The sequence below is a fragment of the Buteo buteo genome, chromosome Z (genome assembly GCF_964188355.1).
Source record: "Buteo buteo chromosome Z, bButBut1.hap1.1, whole genome shotgun sequence".
Classification (NCBI taxonomy): Eukaryota; Metazoa; Chordata; class Aves; order Accipitriformes; family Accipitridae; genus Buteo; species Buteo buteo.
The window spans coordinates 31898925-31921102 of NC_134204.1; the positions used below are offsets into that span (position 1 = coordinate 31898925).

General features: G+C 37.4%; 1 protein-coding gene across 3 annotated transcripts in view; it reads right to left on the reverse strand.

Annotated features, from left to right (window-relative positions):
• Nucleotides 1–22178, reverse strand: part of PLGRKT (plasminogen receptor with a C-terminal lysine) — a 32874-nt gene that overhangs the window by 9528 nt on the left and 1168 nt on the right. For 2 of the 3 annotated variants that reach the window (XM_075019432.1, XM_075019431.1), the window contains one exon: nt 857–987. In XM_075019432.1, the coding sequence (XP_074875533.1) occupies nt 857–987 (131 nt within the window). Of the gene's footprint in view, nt 1–856; nt 988–1326; nt 1490–22178 lie in introns of those variants that run through there. The other variant, XM_075019430.1, reaches the window with a different exon arrangement.

Here is a 22178-nt window from a genome sequence, read left to right on the forward strand (position 1 = left end):
AAAGAAGAACAAGTCGAAGTCTTAATTTCATCAGAAGCATTCGTGTTCTGCTTGCCTTCTTGCTCAACTATCAACCCAAGGTTATTAAAAAAAATATTTTAATATATCTAACAAAACCAGGATTATCTAACTTGTGTAGCATGCACGTGCATATATCCATCCAGCCACATGCAACATGTAGCAATCAAGATACTATGTTCAGTTCCAAATGCATCTGAGTCCACAGAGAATGCATAATGCATAACATGCATTTAATCTGTCCTATGTACATAAACCCACAAATATTTCCTACATTTCCTCTAATCATTTTATAGCACAAGAAAAACATGTTACCAAACAAAAAACCTATAAGGCAAGTTCTTCCCCATATAACACAGCTTTATTATCCACGTTTTTTTGCCCTTGGGTGAGTTTCTTGATTCAAATTTTAAGTGAACAGATTTCAGAATATGTCCACTTGTTCACTGACATATTAAAAAACACAGATGATGGGGGATTTGCTCATTAATAGTTTATTAAATCACAATACAGACAGGAAAATAGCATGGCTTTTAAACAATTCCTCCTGTTCCACACACAACTTTTATTTTACATTGAACTTTTGGTACAATGATACTCAGCTGTATCACTTTACTGTCAGCTCACATGTCTCTGCTTTTATGTAAGTCTGCAGTACAGACATAACCAAAACACAACTGGAAGCAGACAGAAATCAGAGTCACTCTGTCATTTGATTAACCTCTGAGCAGTTACTGGATAAAAATAACTACCTCTTATAATGCAAAAGGAAGATCCAGCAATACAGAAATATAAATGTAATATATTTATATTTTCTATTAGGAAATAAACTTCATACCCAGCTGTTAAACCTACAGCAGCAAGTCCAAAAAATGTCCCAAAATATTTGAGAAATTCCCGTGTCCAAGCAATCTGCATGGCTGTTTGTCTCTCTCTCATCTGGTTCTGCATCAGTAGTTGCCTTTCCAGCTAAAGAAGGGACAGAGGTTAAACAAAATTAAGTCATCCATTTTTTATTTTAAAGACTGAGTCAATCTCTCATTAGTCTATAAATCCAAAACACTAAGCAAGAAGGTTTCTTTTTTGTTCTTTTATTTCAGTTATTCATAGCTTTTGATTCAGAATGGTTGTCTTCAGTAATAACTCAGAATAGTTTATACCAAGAAATCATTTAGGTCAATTAGCAAATGCTTTAATGCAGAATCTTTCTCATGATGCTTCTCAAGGTCAAGAAAACCAAAATACCAGTGTTAGGTTTTGAGAGCTCCCCAAGTCTCAGCAGCACTCCCTAGGTTAAGGTTCTCTGACCTTTGAATTTCCATGGTGATTCAAAGGGTACTGTCTAGTTGCTTTCCAACTTATTCTGCTTGATTTTAATTTAGCCGATAGTATCTTTACAGTCAATGTTGACACCTCTTTGCCCTTTGAGGATTTCTCTTCTTTGTGATGCATCATAAAGCCAGTAACTCTTCTGAAACACCATAGTTTGCAAATATAGAAAAAACACAGGGAAGATATCAGATCTTTTAAAGCTACTGGAATACATATCAAAAGTCCATGAGAAAATACTTGTATAACTAAAATTAAAAACAACAGTGCAAAAAGTACAATCTAGACAGTATATGCAGTCATCAAAGTAGAACATTCTATTGTCCGTAAGAATAAAAAATCAGACTATTAGATTATTTTTTTTAAATTACATGCCTCATCTAAACATACTGGCATATTTCCATTAAATAAAGGTAAATTTAGTATTTCTTAAAAGTTCTTCTCTAGTGTACAGAACACCAAAAAGAACAATGGTCTTTCCTCCTTAGAGTGATGCAAAAAATAAGAATTGTGCCAAAAATAAGCAGACTGAAATCAGAGTACAGAAATTAGTTAACAAAATAAGAAGTCTGCTTCTTCCCATTACTGATTGTAACTCATTTTGAGGGAAAAAACAGAATACCTGAGTTGGTATGTCTAGCCTAGCTAACCGAGTTGCATAGGAAGTCCAACAAGATACAGGAAACAGAATACCAGCTGGCTAAAAAAGCATATTGTAGGAAAGAAAGAACAAAGAGCGAATTCAGAAAGTTCTCTTCTCATGCACCTATAAAAGTAATTAAATCTGTTCTTTTCTCCTGCTTTCTAATTCAAGAATAATTTAAAGGATTTGTAATTACTTAAGGTTTCTACCCATTTATTCATCTCCATTACTATTGATTTAGCCTGAACAGAACAGTTTCTGTTAAATTGTTACTAATTATTTCGTCAGACTATGTTGATCTTGCTATCTTATTTACCATCTCATTCAGCACCTAGATAGGTAGAATTAATTTTTTAGACAGCATAATAAAAAAAGGACAGATCTAATTACATATAATTGTACACAGTAGGAAAAACAACATTCACGGTAGTCTCACAATACTGTTTCATCTGTTTCTCTTTCCTCAAGACTTATATTGCAATCGTTGTTCTCACAAAAAATATCAACAGGCTCTACCTTCCTGATATCCATAATTTTCAGATTGCTTTTTTCAGAAGAAGTAATTATATAATGGCTGACAAACCACTTAATAAAATATCAAAATAATTAGATTTTGTCACCTATGAGACACTTGGAAATTCTAAAGTAAACAAGCACACTGGCCCTTAATTAGCTCCATTGTGGTCCCCAGTATCCTAAGCCTGGTAAATTGCTGAGGGTTAAGGTGACAAGATAAAATAATGACACGTAATATCAATTTAATGACCTCTATTTTCCCCTTCAATTTGCTTATGTGAGTAGTTTGCACACATGTGAAAATTATTAAGGGATCCTTTGTTCACTTGTCAGCACAGATAAGGAGCCTGTGCTTCTAAGATGCAGAGTATTACCCTAAATGAGCTTCAATTTGAAAAAGTACACAGGGAGGAAGTGGGACAGGGATATGCTCATGAAATACAGGTCTTGCTAAAAAAAAACTTAACAGAGAAGAAAAACAGACAGTTCAATATGCAGAGTGTAGAAAGAAGTAAGCACGGAATAAAAAGAAAGCTGTAAGTTTAAATCCACAAACATAAACTAAAGCGTCCTAACATGATTTCTTTAAAAGCAAAACAAAAAACCCCTCACACAAGTTGATAGCTTTTTGATAGCTCTTTAAAACCCAAGTACTGAAAGAAAAAGATACTAAAGTCACAGACACTAAGGTCAAACAAACATCTTTCTGTAGGAGCCTGTTATATCAAATTTCAGAAGCCCAAGGATACTTTCATGTGTATCTACAAGTAATTTATATAAATAACTTAATATAAATCAAAACAACTTGTTCTGTATATTATAAACAGCAGCTAGATAACATAATCAAACAATATTTCATATTCTTTTCTAACCAGAAGGATTTTTTTTCCACTTAAAAGAAACAACCCTCAACTTTCTACATGGTACACCATCCAAAATAAGGTGAGGGGAAAAAACAGACAGAAAAATGCTCATAATTCCTTTCCTTTGAGCAAACTTCTTCAATGTGGATATAAAATCTTACCTAGATGAAACAGAATAATGTATTTAAATTACTTTTTTAAAAAAAGATGTGTTGGAGGGAAGCTTTAGACTGATGAATCTTAGAGATGAGCACTTTATGTGTGCATGGGGAAATGTGGCATAGCCAGCCAAAAAAAGGGTTTCAGAGGAATCTTGATGCACAGAAGGCAGTAAAAAGTAGATCTAGTGACATTTAGCTAAATTAATTATTTAATTCTTGCTATTACTGAAGTTGCATGATGTTACAATGAACAGTTTACTGTACAAGATCTATTTTGTCCATAAACTTACAAGGTAGCACCAAGAAAGCACTGAGATATTTACAGGGATGCTAAGTAATCTACATTACTGCTGAAGAAGTTTCATTTTAAATATATTTTTATTTAGTCATTAGTTATATGGGGAAAATCTAATACTAACACACAAACATCACTAAATGTGCTCCAAAATCTCTCTGAACCTATGCTATTTTATGCCAAACCCAGGAATACCTCTCCCAAATGCCAGACATGCCCTTTGCTCTGTCATTCTTTATTCTGAAAAAATCTTCATTCTTGCCTTCCATTTCCAAGATCAGTTTTGTCACTTGGCATAGTTTCATCTTGCCAGAACAAAAGACTATAGTGCTGTAGCCGTAGGACTGCAATGGGAATCTGCATAATGAAGAGATTTAGTCAGTGTTCCAGGGCAATTCCACAGTGACTTCGCTAAATTTCAAGCTTTCCTTAAGGAAAGGGAAAACTGGGCAACAATTAAGGACAAAATTGACCCAGAATATACTGTTTCATCACACAACTTAAACTTATAGCCACTGCGCTGCTGAATGACATGGGGCAATGCTGCTGTCACATTCCACGTGTGGGCTCCAACAACACGTGTTCAGTATGACAGGGAACACCCATCTGGCAGACTCTGACAGAGCAGACATAAGGCAGGGCACCTACCTACCCTGTGTCAACAAAGACTACTTTAATATGTCCGGACCCAACACCTGATCAGCTAAATAGGTTTATAAGCAATGTTTGACAATAAGAGTATATGCATTTAAATGAACTTTGGATGCTCTAAGTTGCAAAATTAAGCACCTACATGGGCACTCAAGCAACTCCTATGCACCTTCTTTCAAAATTTCAAAAAATTCAGGGGCAATATCCTTGTGCTAACCCATTTAACATGCCAATCTGAACTGAGCATCTTGAGTTCCAACAGTTTTGAATGACCAGTATACCCAGGTACATTGACTTTACACTGGCAAACAACTACTGGTAGATCATAAGGCGAAACTATTGCATTCAGATTACATTAACCTTAAGCAAGTCAGGATTTGAAAGCAGATCTATGTAGGGAAAGACTTAGGAGTCCACCACAAAAGATGACTCCAAATTAGATGAAAGATAGAAAACCAAATCATGTTTGACTGCAGTTCAAATCAATATCCCATTTTGAGCTGTTAATTTCTTAGTAATTGTGTCTTATCTTCCTCCACATGTGTTCTATTGAAAATGCCAGCCACACTGGGGTAGTGAAAGGGTGGAGAAGGCTTTTGACCTATTAACCTGCAGATTTTATGACAAAGGCCAGGCCAAGGCCTACTCCCTTGGGCCTTACTTTGCTACGATGTTTCAGATTACTTCTACTCCCATTATGGCAGATCAGAAGCACAACTGAAGAACAGTAGGTATTAATTTTACTGAAAACCATAACTTCATATGTAGAACTTTATAGGTGATAAGATTAAAAAAAAGTGTATCATTCAAACTTAGCACGGGTATGCTGTAGTTTACTTAGAATAATCTCACTGATGGGAAAAATTGGTTATTCAGGAACCAAGCCACAGGTGTACATCATACACATCAGGTGAACAACAGTTCACAATCCAAGTGCCATGTCTTATGGAATAAATTCTATTTCATTTTAAATACATAATCCTCCCATCTGTATCTTCCCCCTCTACTCAGCTCTGGTGAGACCCCACCTGGAGTACTGCATTCAGCTCTGGGGCCCCCAACATAAAGACAGGGACCTGCTCGAGCGAGTCCAGAGAAGGGCCATGAAAATGATCAGAGGGTCAGAACACCTCTCCTATGAAGACAGGCTGAGAGAGTTGGGATTTTATAGCCCGGAGAAGAGAAGGCTCTGGGGGGAGACCTTACAGCAGCCTTCCAGGACCTAAAGGGGGCCTACAGGAAAGATGGGGAGGGACTTTTTACAAGGACATGTAGTGATAGGACAAGGGCTAACAGCTTAAACTGAAAGAGGGTAGATTTAGATTAGATGTAAGGAAGAAGTTCTTCACTGTGAGGATTGTGAGGCACTGCAACAGGTTGCCCAGAGAAGCTGTGGATGCCCCATCCCTGGAAGTGTTCCAGGCCAGGCTGGATGGGGCTTTGAGCAATGTGGTCTAGTGGAAGATGTCCCTGCCCATGGCATGGGGGTTGGAACTAGATGATCTTTAAGGTCCCTTCAAACCCAAACCATTCTATGAACCTATATAGCCATAAAAACTTCAATAGGAACTATTTACATGACTATGCTTGCATAAAAACAATAGGTAGTCTCAGGTGCAGATTTACCAAGGGAAGAAGGGTGATGCTGTAATTTTCCCAGCCAGTTGCTGTGCATGGCACAAAAGAACTGAAGCTGTGATGTGGATGTGTGGGTACACATCAAAGCATGCTTTTCTATTCCTGTTAAGAAATCGCATCCTGCAACAATCAGAGCATGTTTTAGAGACACATATACAAGTACAGCTAATATCATCATTAAAAATAACCTATATAAATTTCTGTGAGTTTAATTCCATAATGAACAGATTCCCTCAAATGACAGTAGCAACTTCTTTACCGGTAATAAATATTGATTGTGTAATTTTAAAATTTGAGTTTAGTATTTCAAAATAAAATGGGTACTAGTAGCAAGTAACATTTTCTATTTTATAAAACTCTCAGGAGGACCCAATTAGAAATAACTTTCCCATTTTTCTTTAAATACAGCTAGTAGTTTCTCAACACCGTGTGAGAAACTGTAAGGGCTGATTAGCATTTGAAGTCTGCCACATACCAACTGCTATAGTAAAAGGAAATCAATCTGACAAAATGAAACATGACAGATGAAGAGAAGTGAGGCAGAGAGGGAAAAGGTCAGTTACTGTGAAACTGATAATGCTAATGAACTAGTCAGTGGTAACTACCCTTATCATTTCTATTGATTATTCTTCAGACTGTCACAATGATGTCAAACCACAGAAAAGAGCATTTATACCATCATTTCATTGATTAAAATCCAGTGAGAGAAAATTCTCATCTGAAATAATTTAATCAACTTTGACAACTTGCAAAAAAATAAACAGTCCTCTCTGGATTACAAGCCACATCAGCACTGGCAGATAGACTGGAAATTTCTGATACTTTAGGCTCTCAGCTTGTTTTCTCTCTCTTTCTGCCTTCCCATTTCATGTTCATATGCTGTAGGAAGAAACAGATGCTACTTGCATTTTGTATTAAGCTGATGCACAAAGCAAAACAAATGGGATTCAAGGTGGCATACAAAGGCTCAACAGAAATGGAAAGCAGAGCCAGTGCAAAATGCTCTCTCCTCATTGTCCATGTGTATTAAACACAATTTCTCTGATGTGCCCTTGCAGCCCAGAAAGCCAGTCGCATTCTGGGCTGCATCAAAAGAAGTGTGGCCAGCAGGTTGAGGGAGGTGATTCTCCCCCTTTACTCCACTCTCGTGAGACCCCACCTGGAGTACTGCATCCAGCTTTGGTGCGGACCCCCAATGTAAGAAGGACATGGACTTCCTTGAGTGGGTCCAGAGGAGGGCCTCAAAAATGATCTAGGGGCTGGAACACCTCTCCTGTGAGGACAGGCTGAGAGAGTTGGGGTTGTTCAGCCTGGAGAAGAGAAGGCTCTGGGGGGAGACCTTATAGCAGCCTTTCAACACTTAAAGGGGGCCTGCAGGAAAGATGAGGAGGGACTATTTAACAGGACCTGTAGCGAAAGGACAAGGGGCAACAGTTTTAAACTGAAAGATGGTAGATTTAGATTAGACATTAGGAAAAAATTCTTTACTGTGACGGTGGTGAAGCACTGCAACAGGTTGCCCAGAGAAGCTGTGGATGCCCCATCCCTGGAAGTGTTCCAGGCCAGGCTGGATGGGGCTTTGAGCGACCTGGTCTAGTGGTAGGTGTCCCTGCCCACGGCAGGGGGGTTGGAACTAGATGATCTTAAGGTCATTTCCAACACAAACCATTCTGTGATCCTATGTATTTCATGTAGGTCAAAATGTATCTGGAGAGAGGAAGAGATAGTAATCACCCCTGGATAAAGCCTCTGTTTGCAACCTGATATATTTAATGGCTCTCCTGGCACATACACTGTCTTCCCCAACCCCTAGTGGGCAGGGCAAACACTTAGCTTGAGAGTGGTTGTGGCAGTAAACCTATTCAGGGAACTGTCATGTCAACATCATTAAGACATAATTATGCTGACAGCTTGGGAAACATATATTCAGACAGAAAAGGAATTAATCTAGCTTTGAGGGAATTATCAGCCAGATTAATATACACCCTCTCTGCTTAAGTTCTGAAACACACTATCTAAATCTAATAAAAGAGAAACATGAAGAAACTGTTGGAATATCCTTACGCTCATGTTAAAAGAACCACCAGTTTTGTCACAGGCTAATCTCTTGCACATCTGTTATAGGTCATGGCTACTGTGCATATAATAGAATGTTATTTTCACGTACAGTTTTTTAATGATCAGAGACTCTGAAAATGTTCTTTAAACAGCTAGTAACTTCTGAGTACTCAGAGGCACAATGAAAATAAGGCTTATTTTTTAAAAAATGTGAGTGTCACACATATAAAAATCTGCAAATCGCTTACAAAACACATATAAAAGTTGGTGTGCAGTTAGTATAGCTAAGTAACTCCACAAACCCCTTGCAGTAGCAATGCACCTGGCATTTCATAAGCAGACAAAAGATTAAAGGCTTATGTGACTCGCCCTAGGTGTCATCCTTCCTAATCAAAGTGCAAAACCAGAAACTGCTGCAAATGTTCTTTAGCAAAGCTAAATGGAAAATAGAATAGTGATACTTACGTTTACACCTCTATTGTAAGCCACCAGAGTGCAATACAGAGATGATAACTTGTAATAATTACACAGTGTCTGCTTGGTTCTATGACCAGCATGCACACAGGAGTGTCAGGAAATGGGCCTCTAGATCAAACAGTTAAAATAAAGCAGACTTAAATGTTTAATCCTGCCTCCTCAAAGCTTGTTTGCAAGTATTTTTCACATCAAGTACACAGAGAAATTAAAATTATTAGCACTGCAAGAAACTACACTCCCTAAAAAGAAAACTCAATTTTTAAAGCTTCCAAGTGCATAGACACATTACAAAATATTTACAGGCTAAGAGCTATCATAAAAAGAAAGGGGTCTCACAATATTAGCCACAAGCTAGAATGTAAACTGCACTGAAAAATAATCTTTTATATTCCTGTTGTTGTCAATAAGTTACTGGAATCACATGCCATATAACAAGAAAATAATACCAAAAGCACCTAAATCCATTGACATTTTAAGCTGTGCAAAGGAGAGGCTCAATCCAATGGTCTGTGGTATGAAAGTAAGATTTCTTGGCAGTAACCTAGCATTTCCATGCTTCTACTGTGTGGTCTTTGAGCAACAAACATGCAGCAGAGTGAAGAAGGTTGTCCTCCACCTGCATTTAATAATCTTATCTACAGAGTAAGCAAAGTTTTAAGGTACTGTTATTAGTGTTTAGAAGTCTCAGGAGTTTTATACAAGCTCTATAAAGACAAACCAAAGTCATTGGGTAGCCAGTTATATATATATAAAAAAAAAAGGTACCCATTCTGTAGGAATAGTAAAATAGTTCAAGCAGTGTAAGACAGACTTAACGTCACAACATCAATTAATTTTGAAATCTGACTAATAACTGAATAAGCAAGTACGATTTGATTTATTATTTCCATCCCTCAGTAATGCCTCTAGGTATGCTCCTTGTGTGCCTCATAAACCCTTTTTTTAAAAAAAAGAAATAAAGACTCAGAGCATTGAATCAGAAATGAAAACCAGAAGAAATGGCTGTAAAATGATACTGAAATATGAAAGGGTATTATAATACCAACAACACCTGCAAATCAGATGTTTCTTCCTGTCCATTTAAGATTCTGGCTTGCAAAATTACTATGGCTCTCTTTACATCAATTTTGTTATGGAATTAAAATAGGTATAAGATCTCTTTACTTACCCATTGTACCTCCTGGGCTCTCACGAGTTCTGCTCAATACAGGGCTCCCCTCCTGTCGTCCCCCCCCCCTTTTTTTTTAACTTAAAATTCAAGAAATAATATTTCATAGAAAAACAAGTAAATGGCCAGATTTGACTTCAGTGGACTTAATAGCAGAAGACTAAAATGGTAGGTTTCCTCTACTAAGAAGGAATGAACTACAGAAAATTCATAGCATTAAAGGAGGCAGCTTCAGAAGGCGTTTTTTCTTTGAAGTTAGTTAAATCCCCACTACAAACTAAGCCTACACATGTAAGGGTTAGCTGCAGGTGCACCTCCAAGCAAGACAAAAGTTTTACCTAAGCAAGCTGCATTCACAATGGTATGTACTAGTCACAGATATTCCCCAGCAAAAAGACTGGTAAAACTGATTCCACTGAACATATTTAATTAATATTTGTCTCATTACTGATGGAGCAATCAGTCTGGTTTGCATCTTTTGCTGGTAGTGCTTGCATCTTAGAAATAGCTATTCAAATCTGTTCTTTGTAAACCACTGCATTTATTTCTTTAGAGTGATCAGGCAGAGTATACAATCTCTCAGCTAATACCAGCCAAACTGGTTTTTTTCCTGTGAGATAGATTGTTCTAATCTTCCTCAGTACAGATATCATTCATCTTGTTCCGTTCCATTTGATGCACGCAAACTAATAAGGATATAGAATTGTTACCAGAGAGCATTTATTTCCTGAATTAAGCCCTGATCACCTAAGGGGCAAAATAATTTTTCCAATGCTTCAAGACAAATGCATTAGAGATGCCATAAGCACTACTAGTATCTTGTCAATAGAGAACAAATCTAGCTATTTCCCATCCCAAAGGGAAAAGGATGGTAGTAGTCAGGAAAGGCAAAGCTTGCTTACATTTTACTTCACATGGAAGATAGGAAACAGTTGTTTTCATTGTAATAGAACTTAAAAAAAAATCCTTTTGACTAATTCTCAGTGAAAACTTTAGAGAGGAAAAGGTTAGGGACTTACAAAACCCTGCAGAAAATTACTCAGTGTCTAAGATGTTAGCAAAAATTAAACTTTTCAGGTATCATGCTAGAGGTGGCTGATCTTTTACTAACAAAGATAAGTTGGCAAATCTGTCGATGAAAAGAATGTCATCACATAAAGGTTTATTAGGGACAGGAAGGACTCTATAGAAAGCAGCCTCTGCAGAAGCATGTGTCAGTTCTCCTTTTTTGATCAATGAAAGTGATAAGGCATGAAAAGATGTTTTATTGTTCAGAAACTCATTGACATTTTAACATTAGCCATTCTTTTTCCTGCCAAGAGTCAAAACATAGTACTCTTATGCCTTTCAAAGCTTTTCTTATGATCAACCGATAAATCATCAATAGTATGTTGACTGAGTAACGGGCTAGTTGAATTTAGTAAGAAAAACCCCAACAGAATCCCACAACACTATTTGCAAATATACTTCATCTTCAAATAAAACAGAGCATCTCCCCCTGCCCTTACTTATACTATGTTATACTGTCTTTTCCATTCCTACTTCTAGCTCATTACTCAAAAAGCATCCTAGGATAAGGACAGGAACTTGTAAAAGATACAGGTCCCTATCAAGAAAAAAAATGATAGGCTTGTTAGGTCAATTTGTCTTACCTGTCTAAGATGGAGTACTCTTAGTCTACTACACATGGAACAGACATTAATATTTTCCTTTTTCAGAAGTTTTTTCTTCCCCTCTGGTCTTCATTAACATTTTGCATTTGTCTTTAAGTTGAATTACTAAAACAAAATGTGGCTCACTGTCTAGTTTCTCATGAAACTCCTACTCACCTATCCTGTAATAGCATCTTTACATTCTTAATACATTTTTAATTTAACTGAAATAAAAATTATGCATATAAAGTCTCATTTTAAAAATGATGAAAAACTCAAATACAAATTCTTTCCCAGTTTAAAACTAGCTGGGGAGAGGAGGGCAGAGGAGATCATTGAGCTGCCTAATGAGTAAGTCAGGTTTTCCTCAACTCTCCCTCACAAAATTCTCAGTATCTGCAATAGTAAAGGAAGTTCAGCAAACTGTTATGTATTAATATGTTCTAAGGACAGTAGAATCCATTATTCAATTCAAATCTCACAAAACCAATAACTTAAGGAAGGTGTATATATTTGCATAGAAAACATTTATCTTCTTAACTATGCAGGTACAAATACTGCTTGTACTTTTTCTATGCCAAATGGATAATTTTGGTTTTCACTCGAACAAGTGTTCAAAATGCTTCAGCTGTCTCTTTCACTATATCCTGTCACACAGGTTACCGCAGAAATTTCTGTTTCTTAAGAAGTAAGAACTTCAAAAACCACTGGGAGGATAACTAGATTATCAAATACTTCCCAATAAGAAACAAACTTAAAACTCCTGTTGAAAGGTTTAAACTTATTTCTTACTGGGCATATATAAACTTTAAGATTGTTGTGTACATTTTCAAAAAGACACTGAATGAAAACCAAACACCAATAACAAACAGCTGTATAATTGAAGTTACAACATTTTGCAATCTTATCTAGATAAAAATCTCACTCATAACACAATATAATATAATAGCATTCACACAGAAATCAGTGTTAACTCTGAAAAACAGGTATTTTCTGTATTTAAAAAAAAATTTATCACATTTACTTATGTGTTTGAGCTGGTTAGAAATGGTAAGGTTGGAAAGAGATGTTGCTAAGGAAGAAACAGCATCAAATGCAAAATAAATCTGAAAGAAAGAGTCGTTACACATTAGCCAGCCTTCAGTTAAATGGACCTACATTCCGTTCAGGTACTTCAGCTTCTGTGTGTGCATAGTCATGAGGATAAGGCTAGAAAGCATATTCAGAGGTCCTTTAAAGTTAGCCCAGAAGCAGGGAGCTGAAATAGATGTTTGTTTAACTAATCAAGACCCCCAATGACAGATTTCACTGCCTTTCTTAGTAACCCATGTAATGACAGTTAAGCACTCAAAGTCTCTAATACTTATTCCAATTCTTGCTTGCTTGCTTTTGCAATGGAAAAGACTCAATATCTCTAGAAGGACATATAAGAAAATAGAGTGGATTAAAAAAACACCACCAACACACACAAACTTAAAATTCATAACAGATGTGTTTATAGCATCAGATAAAGAATTTTTTCATCCTTTCATTGTAGGTTCTAATGCTTTTATTATTCTTACTACCATCCTCTGAACTTTTGACAGCTTGTCTGCTCATTAAAAGAAGTATCAAAATCTTTTTCCTAGCAAAGTCACCAGCAGTGCAAATTGAGTAATTTTATCCCCTGGTTAATAAATCCACAATTACATTTGCTTTTTACAAGAATCTGTGCTGTTGACTCAGCTTATATATCAGTATATAAATATAAATATATTTCAAATACACTGATATTTATGCACAAATATATACAACCTAGGTCTTTTTTAAGCTTCTGAAGTCAAATGACTGATACTCAGTTAATCTATTTAACTTTTGCTACTTGGATATAATGCTCTGGACTGGTATTTATTCTGTTATCTATTATGCCAAAGCCTATTATTTCAGGCATTTTCCAATTCATCAGGACAATCAGAATACTAAAGCAATCCTCCAATCTAAAATTTTACACAAACAACATTTCATAGAATTATGGCCAGATTTTATTTTGAGAAACTGCTGAGTGTCTGGATATAAATTGAAATGTTCTGGTTTTTTTCCATCACTTACAATAGGTCTGACTTTATTTTTTTACTACTACTTTAATTCAGAAGAAAATCTGCTATAATTTGATCATAAGACATGGTCTATCAAGAAGCTTGCTATGGGGTACTTCTATACTTTCATTTCAGATTTAAGAATAAATTGTTGAACATGAAGAGAAAACTGCCTCATTCCTTGCATTTATTGCCATTCAATGCAAACCTCTTAAGGCAATACAACCCTGGCAGAAAAGTAGTGCAATCATGCTATGTTTTGCTTCTAACCAAGTGCTGATAGTTTAGAGGAAAGAAAAAAATATTATATTAAGTTGTATTTATTTATGCTTTCACTGAGTTTTTGATAGTTTTTCAAAATAAAAATACTTTTGTCACACGTCTTTTATAACATCAAATTACGGTCTAATGAAATTAATGTTTACACATTAATGTTATGAAGAAATAATGTTCCAAAGCATATTCTTATGAGATTGAGAGCGTTCAAGCTGTTTGCAGACATGGAAACGGCAGTTTCACTACAAGCTGAACCATGAATGCATGTTCCATAGCTCATACATACAGTGCAAAATTCATACATCTTTCTCCATAGGCAACAGCTGAAGAACAGATGAAAGCACAGAACACTTAAGAGTCATGTTCAGAAGTAGAAATCCTGTGATTTATAATTTGGATTAATAACGTTATTTCTACAGGTACAGAATCTGCAGGAGTCAAATATGTTTTTGGCATTTCTATGCTGTGTCCAAAAGAACATTTTACTTACAGAAGAAACTGCTATATTCTTTTTCATCTTTAAAAAGTCAGAGTATTCATTATTGCACTGGAGGATGAGTTACCCTAGCAATGTTTTATACTATCTGCCCAACTATTCAACTTAACAATTTTTGCTAACTGGGAAAAAAATGCCGCTAGTTTTTATTTCCCTTATTATTTTGCATCACTGCCAAAGCTTCAAAAGGAGCTGTTACAACAAAGCAGGAAAAAAACCAAAACACCACCAAAGGAGAAGGGGAAAAAAAAAAAAGGAGCATAAACGTATCCAATTAGGTACAGAACTGCAGAGGAGCTTCAATACCATTGGCTGGCCCTCATTAGAATAGGCTAATGTAGTCTTCCCATGGCTCAAAATGAGCCTATATGACACTGGGGACCCCAAAAAAGGGAAAAGATTTGAAAAAGGAGAGGATAGCATGGATTTTCAGAAAAGATGTTATTGCAATAAATTGTCAAAACAGGAAAATCAACCCCTTACTTTTCCAGCTTTTCTTGATATTGGCATTTTTTTCACCAAGGAGTATGGAACCTCTCCCATGCCCACACAGGGAGCATACAGGGAGCAAGTCTATATAACTGCTATGAAAGCAGATCTATGGCTGTTTCCTGGCTATCCAATATTACCTGGGGAGAAGAATGCACTTTACAGCCTGACATAATAAAATAGGGAGAGAGCAGTGATGGCAGGAGAAGGGGAGTGAGACTATCCAGAGACTCATATTGCAGACAGGAGGTTATAATCAAACATTTTTATTATGGGTAAATACAAGATTTGTCAGAAGTATATTATTTTCCTAGCCTGTTTATTTTCTCAAATGTTATGTGGCTTCCATCAAAGATTAATTTGGAGGAATATCTCTGACTCCTGAATGCAATTATGCTTTCCCACAGAGAAGATTATCCTGTTGTCTGATACGGAATTCTCTTGCTGGGAAAAAAAACACCAAACAAACAAAACCCCAAAACTCAACCAAACAAAACTCCAAATTACTCTGAACTCCTATCCCAAAACAACAACAACAAAAATCTGTTAGCCACAGAAATTATGATATGCCTTAAGCACTAACTAGTCTCCTTTCCAGCACTTTCAGTGATTTTTGGCTCCTGCTGTATTACTTTCTCCTAAAACCTGTGTTTTTCAAGAATTCCAGTCCTCCAGTCTCCCACTCTTACCAGTCCAATCTGCCCCAAAAGTCTGGCAGAGCCAACGTGCTGTAGTCTTAAAGCAAGACTTTTATAACAAGTTTTGCTTAAATAATGGATATAGCTTTTTACTGGAATCGCTGATTTTGACTGATTTATGTATGTGCTACTGCTAGATACGTAATATTAAGCAGTGCTTGGGAAACTTACCTTTTTGTGATTTTTGTTTAACCAGATTTTTGCTTAATTTTTGCAATGTGACTTGCAGGGCACACTGAGGCTTTAGTTCTGAATTCCCTTCCTTGTGATGTTACTTCTGTATCAGTATCGCTTACACATACCTAAAGTATGTGACTGAAAACTGTCAGTTAGAAGTTAGACCAAGTCACATCTTGTTTCTACATAGTGCTGCTGTGCATGTGGTGCTCAACAGGAATGCAGACATCAAGCAGTAACTTGTCATCATTCTCAGTCTGGGAAGAAGCAGATGTGAGGAGATCCTGCCTCACAGGATCCACAAAATACAGTGTGCCACAGTCTGTGCCTGCTTCCATGGTGGTCAGCACATCATAGAATAGCTCAGGTTGGACAGGACCTCAGCAAGTCCTGCTCAGAACAAGGTCAACTATGTGATTGGACAAGGTTGCTGAGGGCTTTATCTAGTCAGGCCTTGAAACCCCTCAAGGATGGAGGTTGCACAGCTTCACTGGACCTCTGTTCCATTGCTGGGTTGTCCTTATGGGGGAAAAGGTTTCTCCTCATATTCAGTCTGAACTGCTCCCTAGATCCTGTTTCAATGTATGCTCACTATCTCTCACCCTTCTGCAATCCACCACTGGGAACACCCTGGCTCTGCTTTCTTGATAACCTCCTCCCAGTTGCTCGGGGGCTGCTGTTGGATCCTGCACTCCAGAAGGCATCCATCTCCAGGCTGAGTAAGTCTAGCTCACTTGGCCTCCTCTCAAGAAGTGCTCCAGCCCTTGACCACCTTGATGGTCAGCTGCTAAACTTGCTCCTTTTCACCTACATTTTTCTTGTATTGAGGGAAGAGAAGGGGGGGGTGAGGGGTGGGGAAAAACTAAAAACTGGATGCAGTATTTAAATGCATTTAACAAAAGCACTGAACAGAAGGCAACAGTCATTTTCCCCAAACTACTGGCTGCACTACTGTTTATAAGGCTCTCCTTGCTGATCCTTTTGACTCTCTTTGCTGCCAGGGCACACTGCTGACTTATGCTCTGGTTGCTGTCTTCAGTGTCCCCTCCATCTCTACAGAGTGGCTCCCTAGTTGTCAGCCCCCAACCTGTATTGTCGTCAGGAGCTCTGTCTTGCCAGGGCCACTAGGAAGAGGTTGTCCTTGAACATGTCAGCTTTCCTGAACTCCTTTATCCTCCAGAGCTGCCTCCTATAGCATCTCACCTACTAGCTTCCTGAGTAAGACAAAACCTGCTCTCCCAGTGTCCAGGGTCTGCATTGTGCTACCCGCCTTCCTCAGCCCCCTCAGGACCCCGATCTCTCCACCACAACCAGGACTGCCTTTGATATTACATCCCTAGATCAGTTCTTCCCTATTTGTGAGTAACAAATCCAGCTGCACATGAGCCCTGGATGGCCCATCCGGTACCTACCTGTTATCAAACAGTTATCCTTCACATTTTCCAGAAATGTACTCAATTGCTTATGTCCTGCTTTATGGCCCTTCCAGCAGATGTTAGGGAGGCTGAAGTCGCATGAGAACCGGAGTCAGTAATCCAGAGGCTTTCTTCAGTTGTTTAAAGGCTTCATGTACTTTGTCACCCTGATCAGTGGTCTGCAGCACACTCCCACTGTGGTGGCCTCTCCTCTGACCTTAACCCACAAGCTACTCCATCACATCATAGGCAGCCCTTCTCCTTGTCTTCCCTACCTATCTTTCCTGAAGAGCTTGTATCTGTCCATTACAGATTTCCAGCTGCATGAGCTGCCCTGCTACCCTACTACATCTCAGTTATTCCCATGATTTTGCAGTTTTATGACCAGAAACATCTCTTGTTCTTCCTGCTTTTTCCTCAGGCTGTGCACGTGTGTACTTGTGCATGTACAGGTCTCCTTTCTCCACAACCATCAACTTTGGAGAAACTCCAGAACATTGCCACTCATAAAAGCTTCTGCAAGGACCAGATACGTTCTAGACTTGTTTACTTAACATCTGCCACGACAGCAAAATGCTTCTATTTTGCTGCTATACTAGGAACAATTTTTAGGGTGGGGGAAATGTAATTTATTGTTTTGTTTAGAGAAAACAGAGTTTTTTCATTTTCTGGTTTGTTGGGGTTTTGGTTTGGGTTTTCTTTTTTGTTAATGGAGTAAAAATGCTTTGTGATAGTTTATAGAATTCCTTGTGCTCTGAATTATTGGAGAAAGAAATTCATTGTTTAGAACCTGATCAGTATCACATTTAGCAATTCAACAAAGCTAGAAATTAATTTTTTCCACATGGCTTAAACTCCAGCTACATAATTCTTGCTTTTTGAGCTCACCTGCCCTCATTCACTTTACTAGGCAGTCGCTTATACAACAGATTTTTCTCTTCCATTCTCTGACCAAAAGCAGTGTTCCTCTTTCTCCTTATTGCTTTTTGGTACAGTTTGCCAACAACAGTATCTAGATGAAAACTTCAAGAGCTAGACAACATCGAGAGAGTGCTTAATGCCTTAGGTATGATTGTTATACATAAAGATATCACAAACAAATCAGTCAGATACTGTCTCCCCATTGTGGCCATCTCATGTTAAAAAAAGAGTGATATTACAAAACTATAAACTAGTCATTAATTCAGATGTCATTATTAATGATGTTGCAAGCTAATAGGTGAAAGAGTAAAAGGGCTAGTCATTAAAGGACTAGCGTACCACAAATTATTTGTGGAGTTCCAATGAAAAATTTCTTCCCATTAAGTAAGAAAACAGCTTATACATTGAGATATAATTGAAAACAGCTACCGAGGATTTCAAATGCAACAAGGACTTTAATATTTTTTTTTTCATAGACTAGAAAACACTGTTTATTATGCAGTATGAGTCCCACACACATCAAGACATCTTCATGTCATTCAACTCATAATACCACTGGAAAAATAGCCCTAAACACCCCTTATAAAACAAAATCTCAGCCTCCTCCTCTGAAGGGTTACCTTTTGTGTAGTTCACTGAGTACTTGGTTTCCCTTGTGTAGGGTTTCCGAAGCAAAGCAAGGAAAAGCAGCTTTTTAGAGCCAAAAGCAGTATCACCTCTATAAAAATAACAGCAGGGCATAAAGTAAAATCTAACTGGGTGTAGGGGGATGGGGGTGGCGGGGAGGGAGTGGCATAGTACTGACTTGGTGGGGTTCCATTCAAAACAAAAGAAAAATGAAAGAAAGACAAAATAAAGCATTTTTGGTTCCTCTACTGCATGAGAAAGCTTGGCAAAAATTTCATTGAGAGCTTAGGCATTTTTATGTCTATACCCTAAAGTAAAAGTCTTGTAAGTTGCACTTAGAATGCCTTTTACACATCAGCACAGAAATATTCTTCTGTAGCACAAGGTTAATTTAGCAAGTTTTGCTCTATGTAGTCCTAGAATCAAATTCATTAACAGTAAGAAATTAAATTTAATTAAATCTAAAATTTGAATTTGTACTGTGCCATGATCCTCTACCATGATTTTGCTTATCACTCTAAATAACACTATATAGAGAGTATACAAGGTTGTTTTAATATTTTTTTAAATGATTTGAAGACAATGTACTTACATTATCATACTTAAGCCTGTCTCATCACAATAAAGTTTTCCTACAAAAAGACCCACCTGTTGGTCAAGGAATGTCACTGCCTAGAAATATCAAACAGAATAAGTTACATTTCAAGTGTTCTAATCCATACTGAGGAATGAACGATCAGCCACAAATATTGCTGCATTCTTAGTTGCCAGTTTCAAAATGTGTATTTTCTTCCAGATTGCCTTGTACATCTTAAAATGTCTTTCTTAGTAAATAGTTATTGTAATAGCTTTTTCAAGGTGAACATTTGGGTTGTTGAAAAAAACAGCAAGGAATAAAAGCCTAACCACAACAGTAGGTACAGACCATAGCACTTCAACAAAAGAAATACATTAAATTCCTGCTTTTAATTGTGTTAAGAGCACCCACATAGCTCATGATAAATAAATAATCTGCTATAAATGCTCCGAGACCTGCAACTTTCTCTTACCCATTCAGCCACACTAAAAGCTCTTAGCAAGGCCATATGCTGGGCTTGAGCTGTAGATCTGATATACTGTTTGGAAAGAATTTTGCAAGTTACACTTCAAGGAGCCGGCTCATGATAAAAATGAAGCCTCAACAAACTCTACCATAAACAGTTTCCATTTGGTACAGTCTGGTATTTCATTCTGGAGCCATACCAAGACAATACAAACAACTGGCAAGTCCTTCAACAACAAGGCAAACTGACAGTTAGGCTTTTATTAGTCTTCCAAAAAAACATTAAGATACAAAAGGCCACAACCCCTTCTTTTCAGAGTTATCCCAAGAAGGGTATAAAGAAAAAAATATGCACACAACTTTACAATGCCTTTTAACATTCTCTTGTTCTGAAGTAGTTGAGCTGGTCTAGGTGTCCAGCACACATCAGAGCACCTATAAAACTGACTGAGCTTTAGCATGCACCAAGGCTTGGGATTTGGAGGGGACCTTAGCAACTTCTGTTATGTTGCTCACCTTTCTATTTTTGGAACGGTCTCCTTCCAACCTATAATCCTCCACAGAGAATAAGTCAATGACTGAACAGCTTTGTATCTTCTCTCCATTCAGAGGAGAGCATATACCTATGTTTTTGGCTTAAAAAAAAAAAAAAAAAAAAAAAAAGGCAAAAAGAAAGTGTTCTGTCGTGGAAACTGGTAGCACAATAATCCTCTTCCAAACAATTTACAGTAACTTTATGACTCCTCCTCATCTCCAAGGAACAGGAGAAGCCTTCACAGATTCTGACTGTGTCACCAACACCTGCGGTGTTTTGTTCCAGGTCAACCCAAAGACTTCATTTCTGAGCAGTGTCACACCATCAGTGCTAGTTAGGGAGGGCATTCTAGGAGAAACAATTTTGATGACTTCTTGATCCACACCAATTGGCTTGGAGTAACAATAGTACCCTATTCCCTCAACATTGTAACCATGGGGCACTCCAAAGTACATTCAGAAGCTAGGAAAAGCTCCAAGAGGTTTCAATCACATGTTGTTTTGGGATAGATTTACATTTAAAGCAAATCAGTATTTTTTAATCTCTCATAGCAAATACATCATATTGCTTGAAGTGGAAACATCTATCTTATCAATAAATATGACGGTTTTCAGAGGAAGATGGGAAAACTCATAGCATCCAAATCCCAGTATTTCACGGTAAATGAATATCTAATGCTTTAAGTTAAGCTATTTCATTCCAGTCCTAGCATGAGCTAACTTCTCCAGGTATTTCTAGTTACAATTTCTGTCTAAAAGCAAATAAATCGGGCTATACTATTTTCCACAAATTGCCTGAAAGTAGTTTGTCTAACACTAGACTCCAGACACATCACAGGTTTTACTCACATATGGAAAAGAAAACTGGCAGTGTTTCCCCCTTCCCTACACAGTTCCTAAGCTTGGAGTAGACCTATTTTGTTCCACCCCCTTATGACACAAAATTTAGTCCTTCCCTTGCCCCCACTGCATCTTTTGCACACAACATAACTGCCCACTTCATGCATTTTTAAAAGATGCAGGTTTTCTAACATAGCTGGTATGTCTGCAAATGTAGTACAAATCAGATATGATCAGGCATTTGTAGTGTTAGAAAGAAATCTACCATGTTGACTATTACTATTGTCATAACAAAGAAATATAATACAGGGAGATTTCCTAAAAAGCAACTTACAAAAATTTTGTATGCAATCTTGAAAGGGCTTTTTTGTAACTGTCCTCAAAGAAGTTCGTTTTTTATGTTAGCCTGAGCATTTGGGCTAGAACTAGAGTTGTTAGGCATCTGGGGTCAGGAGGCCAAAGACTGTTTGCCTCTCAAAGCCCACAGCACCCTACAAATACTAGCCTGAATTCACGCTGTTTCCTCCACTCTGTCTTTCATTCTACACAGCAGAGAAGCAGATCATGAAGCAAGCCTCCACTCTAATTGCATCATCATTCTCTCAAACTGAAAACCTTCCCGTCATTTGGATTTCCAAAAACTTGTGGGGAGAGAAGAGCCCCTCTGTATAGGGAAAAAAATAAATATAAATTGTTCGTACACAAGACATGATTGCATCTGAGAAACATATAACCCAGCACAGACAGAAAATTATGTTTACAAACATTGAAAAAAGTTGATTTTCTTTAAACAGTTAAGAGATAGCCAGTATTTTATTATACCATCCTTCCTTATGCTATCTTTCTCTTTCATAGCCACGTTTCCAGGGTCACCTTCAGAGTTCAGTTTACATGTGATCCTACAAAATCTAGCTGCACGCTGCTTTGAAAACTAGAATACGCCACCTACTGGCAACTTAATAAATTTGGAAGTTCATCCGTCACTAAACATTCTAAACTCACCCGTATTCAATCTAAACGCAAAACTAAAGGCACAAACTCCAGCCACGTCCTTCAGATTGCACTCTAGCATTTAGTACATAAACATGTTACAGATCACAAGATACCTAATAACAAATC